Below are 11,984 nucleotides of genomic sequence, written 5' to 3' on the forward strand. Positions count from 1 at the left end.
GTCTTTAGTCGCGGAGGTCCCGTCCCCCGTCCCCTAGGCCTGCGTGCCAGGGACGGGGAGTAGGGGGCCTCCTACATCGGTGGAAATAAAAGTTGTTATCATCATCATCCACTGCAATTTTTTTTTTTTTTTTTGGGGGGGGGCTCTCTATGTACGCCATATTTTGACAGGTGGATACCAACGCCAGGTACCTAAAAGCTTGGCTGAAAGCGCATTTCTTTTCATTTCGAGACTTGCGCACCGATGGAAGTTGATGAAGACGACGACATACAACGCACAGAGCAAGAGTGTGTTGCAGTTGAACGACGCCCCTCCAATTCCCGTTACTGCGTGTATATGCCGTTCCAGTCAGATGCCGGAAGCGTGTTCTATTTGCCTCTGGCTCGAACTGCACGCCTGTACCGCGGGTCAAATTTTTCGACACAATGTTATCGTGATGCAGGGAGAGGTGATATTTTTTTCCTGTTTATTATTTTTTCATTCAGTTGCTGTCATCATGGTGTTTTTCCTGTTTTTTTTTCCTCAATTAGCTCTCATTCCTGGCTTCGTGTGCTTTTACCTGGAATGTACCGTCAGCAGTTGTTCGACCATCTGAGATAAAAAAAAAGGGCTATGATGGTTGGCGATTGTTTACCGTCCCGAAGCGACACATACTTTATTTATTTATTTATTTATTTATTTATTTATTTATTTATTTATTTATTTATTTATTTATTTATTTATTTATTTATTTATTTATTTATTTATTTATTTATTTATTTATTTATTTATTTATTTATTTATTTATACAATACTGCAGGCCGTTAAGGCCCAAGCAGGAGTGGGATAAACATACAGAGAACTCCGACGACCCGCAGAAGACGACGCCAACAGCAGAATTCAGCAGAAGCGATGTAGTAAATACGGAGCATGGAAATAAAACAAGTCGCAACAAACAAGAGACAATAGTTAACGGTCAAGTACTTGTTCAATGGCGGAAAGCACATTTTCGGATACAAACACATGAGTGAGAGGGTAGGTTGTTCCATTCTGCTATAGTTCGAGGAAAGAAAGAATATTTAAAGTTATTGGTGCGGGCAAACAAAGGAGATAATTTATGCGGATGGCAATGCCTTGTTACTCTAGTTGTTGAAGGTTTCACATACAATGAAGGGTCAAGACGGAACAGAGAATGGTAGAGTTTAAAGAGGAATTTAATTCTTGCTAGCTTTCTCCAGTACTCTAAGGGTTTGATGTTGTTGATTCTCATTAATTCAGATGGGGAGTCATGTCGACGGTACCGGTTATATATGAAGCGAACTGCTGATCTGCTGATCAGCAGCCATGATGGACGGTGTGGTGGAGGGAGTTTTGTATTTTCACTCCGAAGTGCAGCAGCCGCAGCCGGTATCGTGACGCGCTCTTGGAAGCAGCACCGAAAGCCAAAATCACTTAGCCACTGCGGTGGAATTTGGATAGTGTATGAGTAACAGGGAAAGATCGCAGAGCTCTGTGGGTTTTTTTTATCCGTGTGGCATATGGTGTTATTTAAGATCGACACTTAGGAGAGCAGAAAGTTGGGCAAGTTGGTTGATATGCATACTGAAAAAATTGCGCAGAAAAAACGAGGACGAAGCGCTCGTCCTCGTCTTGTCTTTGCTTCGTCCTCGTTTTTCCACGCAATTTTTTCAGTATGTAAGATCGACACCTTGATTAGCAGCCAGCTTTGAAGGCGGGCATATAAGCAGGCGGTAGAAGTGGCGAACGACCTTTATACGTATTTGTGCGAAAGCACTACTCCAGACGTAATTAATAATAATAATAATAATAACAATAATAATTGTCGCCAGAGGTTGCTAGGGAAAAGCAACATGGGTCCTCACGATCCCTACCGGTGGCTGTGATAAGAACCGACACATGGTTCGGCTGCGTCGATAGCATAGTGCTCTTGTGCAGTGGCCAGCGAAGCTGATCTGTTCGCGTCGTCGCGGGTTCGAAACCCAGTCGTGGCAATATTTGTTTCATTTGTCCACGTTGGCCAAGGTCACCCTCATTCAAAGTCTATCTTATTTCATTTTTCGCATCACGTGACTAACTTCGAGGCTTCAACGCAAACCCGCATTTTCTAGGTTATGAGGCTAATAATGCGAAAACATTACTAGCGTCGATATGCAAGTAAATGCCGCTGGCGGTACTTAGAGTGGCTGTTCTTGAGTGCTTGAATTAGTGAGCACATGCGCAGAACCTCTACGTAATGCGCCAGGAGCGCCGAAGTAGCGCCATATGGGAAGTCGTAATTCTTCTGATTGCTCCGAAAAGGCGAACAGCCTTGCAGCCAGTATGCAATCTCAGTGTAGTCGAGCGTGCGCGAGCAGTAAAGTCGAACCCAGCAGCGGAGAAAGAATTTTACGGCGATGAAAAATATGCACGAATGTGGGCTCTACGCTGAAAGGCCTGAAGGAAATCTGAGCTTCTTTCCTGAAACGACTTTGAACAATCTAAAAAACTTATTTTCAGGCGCAATTCGTCTCTGCGAACTGTACATCACGTGCGCGTATCTAAGCAAAAACTTTTTATTTGAAGCTGAAATTTGCCCCCGCAGATTATGCACAGGGTGCGGACTGTAGTCCTGAAAATGCGGTGTATCTCGTCGTTCTCTGAATAAAAATTTCACCTGGTAGCCGTCGTGATGTGTACTATATCGGGGCCAGAAGTTCGCGCGACTCCAGTTTTTGGAAAAACGTTTATTCTAGCTCCACCTCTACCTGATATTGTTACCAGCGGAAGGATAATTTAAGCCTTTAATTCCTTCGCACAATATCAGGCGACTAGGTATCGGGGTGGAATTACAATAAACTTTTTTCAAGACCTGGCGTCTCGCAAACTTTTGTCCTGATATTACGCCTCTATGACCCTTTTATCTATTTTTTGCGCCGTGTGAACATGATGCTCTACACAGCCGCCGTGATGCCTCATTGGTTATGACACTCAGCTGCAGACCCGAAAGACGCGGGTTTGATCCCGGCCGCGGTGGTCAAATTTCGATGGATGCGAAATTCTAGAGGCCCGTGTACTGTGCGATGTCAGTGCAAGTTAAAGAACCCCAGGTGGTCGAAATTTCCGGAGCCCTTAACTATACGGCTTCCCTCGTAACCTGAGTCGCTTTGGGACGTTCCACTCCGGTAAACCATAAACCATGACGCGCTATGCATAACGCAAGACTCAATGAACCAAGCTGTGGGTCTGAGGAGACAGTGCTTCTCGCGGAGACGCAAGAGTCCGTTCGCACTCACGTCTTGCGTCTCTGACCAGGAACGAAAACCAAGAAACTTTTTCTTATGCGTCAGACTCCTAGCGGCCTTCGGTGCGAGCAGTACCCGATAGGGCCTGGACACAAGGACGTAACAGGACAGTGGCGTTACGGTCAGAGGCGCGTATAGACTAGTAATCAGAACTCATGTATCTCGTGCTTGCCATTAAAAAACTCATCGTACCTGTACACAAACAGCACGTTTGTAAATAAAGAGAGGGCTGCGAGGTAGTGTGCGGGAAGAAATAGAGAACATCTTCAACCGCCCTCCGGCTTGCCCCGTGTTTACGAAGCTTTGCAGCGGTGTCCGTGTACGGGGCTTTCTCTGCGAGACGTGGCTGCTTACGAGGACAGGCCATTGGCTGTCACAGGTATGGACCGACGGATGGACGGATGGATGGACGGATGGACGGATGGACGGATGGACGGATGGACGGATGGACGGATGGACGGATGGACGGATGGATGGATGGACGGATGGATGGATGGACGGATGGACGGATGGATGGATGGATGGATGGATGGATGGATGGATGGATGGATGGATGGATGGATGGATGGATGGATGGATGGATGGATGGATGGATGGATGGATGGACGGATGGACGGATGGATGGATGGATGGATGGATGGACGGACGGACGGACGGACGGAAGACAGGCGCCTCCCCTTTGAAACGGTGTGTTGGCAGTTGTCACCATGCTCAGCTTTTTTTTTCATTTTTTTCTTTTTCATCCACTTTTTCTTTATATTTATTTAATGGCACTATAAATCGGTCTATAAAATTGCCATTTTCGTTAAATACATTTTCAGCCTACTCTTCTAACCTTATGTCATCTCTCTGCCTTTGAGCCAACAATTCCAACAGTTACAAGATGGCCAGTGAAGTACACGCATTGACGTGGCTAGCGCCTTCGGGCTTCTCGAAATACGTTCTGCCAGCACAATGACGAAACTACAAATTAAATCACTGAGGGCACTTATGGCTACTTAACGTGCTTTGAATGCGAAAACACTGTCTCATCGGGATCTCTGTTGCGAGGTTCATTAAAGATTCCTTTTCTAATGACACTCATTAGCATACACTTGTAACGGTACGCACACGCCATTTTCGCCTTTATTCGCCAAGAAGCAACGAGGTTTAGCGCCCTGTGGGTTGCATTCATTAAGCAAGAATTCATGCAAAAGCACGTTTCCAGTTGAGCTCTGCAGTGACCCTGGGGCGCTAGTCAATAGTAGCGGTGTGCACTGCAGTGCTTAATTTCCACGCTATAAAGTGGGGTAGGGTCGTAAATAGACGTGATAACGCTCGGCCAACACGCCAGTCAAGAGGAGTAGTGGATAAAGAGTGCGGTGGCCAGGGTACCGGGGAAAGAAGGAACGCCGTTTTGAGAATAAACGCAAAGCACCCTTCCTTTTTTTTGATAGATCGGACATGTACAGTGGTGTAATGAGCTAGTCCAAATATGGTTCTTCCGGACAAAACAGCCTGTTGGGACTAGAGGATAACGCGTTTTCCTCAAACATTGGGGTGGGCAAGCGAGAGTGAGGAACATGCCTGCAGATGTTCCCTTTACTTTGTCAATGTGGTCGATGGCCGAAAGTGTGGCGCTTATCAAATGATTGATACCATCAAAAGAGCAAAAATCTCAAACCTCCATCGCATGTGAAGGCATGTTAACACCGGTGGGTTCTGGACGTCGCGCGACCGGTTTTAATCGATCCGTTACGCTTGCGATATCACAGGCCAGTCGTCAGCGACCGAAACGAATCAATCAACACTGGCCATGCGAGATCAGCGGGTTGCTGGTTTTAGAGAGAAAAGCTCTACTGAGCCGCCGCGGTGGCTCAGTGGTTATGGTGCTCGGCTGCTGACCCGAAAGACGCGGGTTCGATCCCGGCCGCGGTGGTTGAATTTCTAGAGGAGAAATTCTAGAGGCCCGTGTACTGTGCGATTTCAGTGCACGTGAAAGAGCCCCAGGTGGTCGAAATTTCCGGAGCCCTCCACTACGGCGTCTCTCATAGCCTTAGTCGCTTTGGGACGTTAAACCCCATAAACCAAACTAAACCGAAAAGACTACTCCTCCTATGATGAGCCTGAAGGTCATATGGCTCTTAGATTTGACCTCTAACGGGAGGCGCGCCACATGCGCAAAATCACGCGTGGCAGGTGCCTCGATCTCCTCCTCCATCGACTCCATTGCTGAGCGTGGTTGGCAGTCACGTCTGCTGCTGCGCCGACCGCCGCTCTGGACGCTCGCTCTTGAACTTGTGGTACGTGATGCATCATGTGATCTGCTCTCGCTGAAGTCTTCAAAAAATAAAATAAAGATAAACCAAAGCTAAACCATGTCTAACCATGCTTAACACAGCATTCGCTCTGTATTGCCTGGCTCAGCTGAGTTGAGCCACAACCACGTTTTCAGTATACATAAAAACGTGCAGACGAACGCCCAGAAGGTGACGAAGACTTCTATGACCGGGACCCAGCCGGGACCCAGCCGGGACCGGGACTTCTATGACCGGGACCCTTCACCCAGCCAGCTGTGATCAGAGACCAGAAGTGACACCGCTGTCCACCAGATGTAGATTTAGGTTTCAGTCCATCCAGTGGTGAGCTGTCCTTCCGCTTCCCTCATTCATGTATGTTTGACCCGCTGGACGCTGTCTTAGCTTGTCTCTCCATACTTCTGCACTGCCCATCTTCGAGCAACCGAGTCGGTTGTGTTAAGGTGAGATCCGGAAAGGCGGGAACGTCACATGGGCGCACACGAAACAGCTGAGGCTCTTCGTGCCTGCTGTCCATGGTTGGCGCCGCCTGTTAGGACTTATGGCTCCGTACAAAAGCGCCTGCAAGAAAGGCTGATGTGGACCTAAAGTGGAAAGGTTTTCAAAGCCGTCGCAGAGGCTACTACTCATGTTCAGCACAGTCGGCAAAGTCTATGCTTGAAGTTATTTGCTTAAATTTTTTTCTCCTTCGGACTGAACTACCAGTCCGAATGTACTGTACACTTGATTAGAATAGAGCGCACTTTTCCTGGCGCCGCAGAAGGGCAGTGCAAGGGTGACGGGTGGAAAAGAACCGCGTAACTGTAAGCGTTTTTTTTTTCCCCGCGGTCATTAGGCGGAGTGCCAACGGAGTCTAACGTAAGTTGACACGATCGCCGAGATCGAAATTCCGTGACACGTTTGCGTCAGCCCTGGTATTGTCCTCATGTGTGTGTGTTTCGGAGTCTCATTTCTGGACTAGCATGCAACGCCCCCCAAATTCCCGTTACTCAGTGTATATGCCGCTGCAGTCAGATGCCGGAAGCGTGTTCTGTTTGCGTCTGACTCGACCTGCACGCCTGTACCGCGGTTCATAGTTATCTAAACAATATTGTGGTTATCGTGCTGCAGGGAGAGGTGATATTTTGTTTCCTCTTTATTATTTTTTTCACTGAGTGGCAATCATCATGGCGTTTTTCTTTTTTTTTTGCCTCAAGTAGCGCTCATCCCTGGCTTCGTGGGCTTTCACCTGAAATGTACCGTCACCAGTTGTTTGACCATATATGAAAAAACAAGTAAGACGATAGGCGGTTGTTTACCGTCCCGAAGCGACACATCGACCATGATGGACGTTGTAGTGGAGGGAGTTTTGTATTTGGCCTCCACTTAACCACTGCGGTGGAATTTGGAAAGTGTATGAGTAACAGGGAAAGGTCGCAGAGTTCTGCAGTTTTTTATTCGTGCGGCATATGGTGTTATTTAAGACCGACATCGTTACTGGCAGCCAGCTTTGAAGGCGGGCATATAAGCAGGTGGTAGAAGTGGCAAACGACCTTTATACGTATTGGTGCGACAGCACTACTACAGACGTGCCGACTCCGAGCAAGAATGTTGTCATCTCGGTTTGTCTTGGCAGTTAGCAGTCAAATTAATAATTTGTCGCCAGAGGTTGTTCGGGAAGAGCAACATGGGTCGCAGAATCCATACCGGCTGATGGCTGTGACAGGAAGAGCCACCTGCCATTGCAGTGCCGCATCTCTTAGCCACTGCGCCGGTGGTGGTGCATGAGGACTCGCCGCCATCTTTGAGTACTAAGTCGAGAATGGCAAATTCTGCATACATGGGCATTAAACCAGTAAAAAAATCACGCAATATCCTGAAGGCTGAGCTTACGTGCCCCCTCCGATCGAATAAGCAACACCTGCTTTCGCATGTCTACTCTGTTTGACTACGTTAAGCCCCTACGGTCTTCCGTGCCCTTGTTAAATGAGTATAGACACAACCTTTGTGTGCGTGTTTTCTTCTTTGTAATAATGCGTAAGGCATTATTATACATGGAAAACCACGTGGCATTCTCCTACGAGTGCTAAATAATTTATATCCGAATTTATTTCTCATCGATCCTCTTTCGAATTCGGTTCATACGAACAATGTCTGTGACGTCGAAGTTTGGTTACAGGTGGAGTGAGGGCTCTTGAGGAAGGCTGGTTTCAGCACTGTAGTGAATTAAAACGATGAAGGAGCGATTATATCGAAGTTTTTTCATACCTCACATGACGTTACAGCTACGTTTCGTTTGTTGAAACCGAAACAGGGTGACAGAAAATTTCGATTATAAATTTTTTAGCGGTTGTAGGGGAATACTACATGATTCATCCATAGCAGTGTCTGCCGAATCATTGTAGAGCGATAGTGTGGACTGAATACTTTAATCCAGTACTCCGAATTTAAGTGAACCCGCTGAGGTCGCACTCCCGAAAATCTTGGGCAAACCAGAATTTGTTTGTTTTTATTGAGAAACTTACAACACTTATTTTTGTATTCCACGACTATGCCATTGGGCGCATTGTTAATAAAAGGGGACCGAATGAGAACATAAAGCTATCGCAGGGAGTGAAGTTTGATTTTGCCCAAAAACCCGCTACGAGTGTCTGCATGTAACGGTTTTCTAGTATCCCCTTATCAAGGTTGTTCAGAAGGCTTCCCCTTGAGGGAACGTACCCGCGCAAAAGCCAGGTCAGCAGCGCTGCGCCGTCGATGACGAGCAGATGGGCCGATTTGTCCCTGCCAGATACCAGCGCACGGAAACCTCCTCTCCAGGAAGGCTCCCCTCTTCCACAGGCCTCACGGGGCTGTGGAAAGGAGGGGAGTTGTGTAGACTGTCCTGCCACATCGTCACCTCGGAGGAGGGCGGGCAGACTGGAAGGTTCTGGCGCTGGCACCTAGAGAAAGACAAAAGCAGCGAAATCGGCAATGCACAAGTAACAAACACACGGTAGGAATGCTCCCGAGTAATCCTAGACCAAGAACCAAAATCAAACCATACAACCAATATTAGAAACGAAGATGCACATGTGCAGTTGTTAACACGAAAATAAATGATACCGGAAAAAAATTCTGCCATGAAATGTAGTGGGCGCAGCGCACAAGACGTGAAACTAAGCCCGCGTTAAGTACAGGAGACAGCGAGTTTGGTAAATGGGAGGGAGGAAAACTTGAGGCTGAAAATTTAAGTCCAGACACTCTTCGAGCTCTTTGTCGCCCAGGAAAGTGAGAGCGCTGGTCCCTACCACGCAAACAGTGGTCTTCTCGCTGCGTTTCCGAAACCGACCTTTTTTCGGTTTTTAACAAAGTTGGCGACCAGCACCGGATAGATTTAACCGTGTCCGAGAAGTCGGCGGCAGAGCATGAAAGCCACTTCAGTGATGTCACCACTTTGGGGCCCGGCATCATCACCTGAACAATGAGAATGACCTCTCCTAAAAACCAGTAACAATGCACCATTGTAGGTTTCCGATCCAGGTCCTCCGATTATGGCGGAGAGTGTGGACCCTCTCGAAGTGAGGGACGGCACCCAAAGAAAGCTACGCACATGCCGTATATAGCTATCACTTCTTAGGCTTCGGTTGAGCTCAAAATTAAAGGGGCACATATCTACAACTCCATCCAATTATTGTCGTCAGTAAGAATGGATTATGCGGCTCTTTCTGGTTTCGGTGATGTTTGTCCGGCAGCGAAAGGCGCCTTCATCGCTGGGAAAATTAGATTTTAAAATCCTCCCACCAGCAGATTAAAATTCTTGACATCCTTACCGAAAAAAAAAAACAGCTTACTGCCGTCCTGAAGAGAATGGCGGTGTAGCGTAGACTCTGGGATTCGCTGGATTTACTTCGCAAATCGGCCAGTCATGGCAGCGCTTGCATTTCATTCCTTGCACTTTACTAACTCATAAAATTTCCGGCAGTATAAATCAAATATAACGAGGAGGTACAAGCACACCAAAGCCTGGAGAATCTGCGAACAGCACATCGCAATCCCTCATGACTTGGGGATAATACCTAGGCGATAATACCTCGGTATCATTCAGAAAAACTTTACCCCGAACTAGTTGGAGCAGCACGCTCATAAGTTCGACAGCGTGAAGAGGGCATTAACCTTCTGGGTCAGCACAGCACGTACAGTCAACGAAGTGCGCCACGTACCACCGTACGCCGGGACATTAAACGTGATCTACACCTTCGAACTAGGCAACCGCTCAGCCAGAACGAGTTACGCTGACAAGCGTCTTCCCTGTGTGTCTTAACCTTCAAATACACATATCCTCTTTCTCAAATGCGGATCTGCTGTGGCGACGACGCTGAACTCAGCGACTGGTGCACGCAACATACCCGCCAACCGGCCCCGGCACCGCCATCCCGATCCCCCGCCAGCGCCATGAGGATTGCGACACCACGACGACGTCGAACCTTCGGCGGCTGCAGATCTTCAAGCTCGATAGAGCGCCTCTTTCCAGGTTACGCCGTGCAGTCTGAGCGGGCACGCAACCGGGGCGTACGTGCTGCTGCGGGAGAGGTTTTCCAACACTCGAAGTACGTGCCGTACGTGCTGAGGGGGTTTGCCGCGTGGGATGCGCCAGCCGCGTTCACCGAAAACCGCACCGTTCTCTTTCTTATTGGATCATTCAACGGATCTCGCGGATTCATTGTGTTGCACTGGAAGAATACGTGCCCTTGTGGGCGAGCAAAAAAAACAACCGACGCTCGTAGGTGTAAAGTCCCATGCAGTAGCCGATAAATTGAGAAAATGCGAGCGCCGCACAACGTTTGCACCTCGTAATTTTACGGCAGCAGTAGGGGAGAACTTAGCAAACAACGTACGAACAGTGGAAGCAAAAAGACAGATTGTTTTCTTTTTATCTTTCCGATTACGAAATGTTTTTGTATTTACCGAACTTTTTTCATTGCTTCAGCTTCTGTTAAATATATGCTGACTAATTAAAACATGGACGAAAATTTTGCCAGTGTGACTCAACTTTATAGCAACGACAAGTTGTCTCAAGAGGTTGACATTACTTTTACTCTGCACCAAGATCAGTCAAATCTAAATGGCCTTTAGGACGACTGGATTTTTTAATTGTGCAACCTTGTCATTCTCGGCAAACTCACGACATTCACATTAGTTTTAGCTGTTTCCAAAGGCGACGGGATGGATGTGATAATACGCCACTTGCAGGTTTCTTTCTATCTGCCCTCCCCCCTCCCTCCAAAACACACAAAACTAGCTTTTTAGCATGGCCGCAGCAACGTGCGCCTGGTTCTGCCAACTTCGAACCCAACGTGTCGTCAGGTTTAACAAACACGGTGGCGAAAAGTCGTTTGATTTAAATGAAAAGCTGTAAGCTAGAAGCTGTACGGTCTGCATACTTCAGCCGCCGCGGTAGATAAGGTTTGTGGCACTTGGCTGCTGACCCGAAAGAAGGTGGTTCGACCCCGGTCGCGGCGGTCGAATTTCGATGGAGGCGCTAAAGGCCCATGTACTGTGCCATGTCAATGCACGTTAAAGAACTTTCAGGTGATCGAAATTTCCGGAGTCCTTCACTACGGCGTCCCTCATACCTTGAGTCGCTTTCGGATTTAAATTTAAACCTCCACAAACAGTTCTTCACACTTCACGCGTCGTATTTCCCGTAAAGTGAAGCGAAGCAGTCATTAGCCGATGCTTCTGTACGGTCACAAGTCAAACCAATGTACAGTTACTTTATGCCAGCGCCACTAGTTAAGTTAGCATTGTTTAGTCGGGACATACCATTTTGTTTAAAATGAATGCGCAGACCTCTGATGCGGACATGGAACTGCTAAATTTATTAATCAAATCAAGCTTGCATACATAGAAGTGGTGTTAACTCTATGCCCAAGCGGTCGAAATTGCTATAAATTGGAATAATATGGATGCGCTCCTCATCATCATCATCGTCAGCCTGACTACGCCCACTGCAGGGCAAATGCCTCTCCCATGTCTCTCCAATTAACCCTGTCCTTCGCCAGCTGCGGCCACGGTAACCCCGCAAACTTCTTAATATCATCCGGCCACCTAACTGTCTACCGCCCCTGCTACGCTTGCCTTCTCTTGGAATCCACTCCGTTACCCTTAAGGACCAGCGGTTATCTTGCCTTCGCATAACATTCCCTGCCCAAGCCCATTTCTTCCTCTTGATTTTGACTAGGATGTCATTAACCCGCGTATGTTCCCTCACCCACTTCGCCCGCTTCCGATCCCTTAACGTTACACCCATCATTTTTCTTTCTCCTAAGTTGCGTGTAGTTGTCTTTACTTAAAACGACCAAGCTGAGCACTGAGATACCTTAGACCACTCTGACGATCCAGGGCCCCACAGCGGAGTAAAGGCAAGTGCACTGATTCTTGCGCT

General features: G+C 47.6%; 1 protein-coding gene across 1 annotated transcript in view; it reads right to left on the minus strand.

Moving 5' to 3' along the window:
- LOC149360121 (uncharacterized) overlaps positions 1-9,971 on the minus strand; it is a 103,036-nt gene extending 93,065 nt beyond the window's left edge. Inside the window, exons 1-2 of the mRNA XM_089567790.1 lie at positions 9,946-9,971; positions 8,361-8,499 (exon numbers count right to left, since the gene is read on the minus strand). Coding sequence (XP_089423916.1) covers positions 8,361-8,499; positions 9,946-9,971 — 165 coding nt within the window. The remainder of the gene's footprint in view (positions 1-8,360; positions 8,500-9,945) is intronic.
- Positions 9,972-11,984: the final 2,013 nt, after the last annotated feature.

This window comes from Amblyomma mixtum, chromosome 2, assembly GCF_055824585.1.
Source record: "Amblyomma mixtum isolate Tamu chromosome 2, ASM5582458v1, whole genome shotgun sequence".
In the NCBI taxonomy this organism is placed as follows: Eukaryota; Metazoa; Arthropoda; class Arachnida; order Ixodida; family Ixodidae; genus Amblyomma; species Amblyomma mixtum.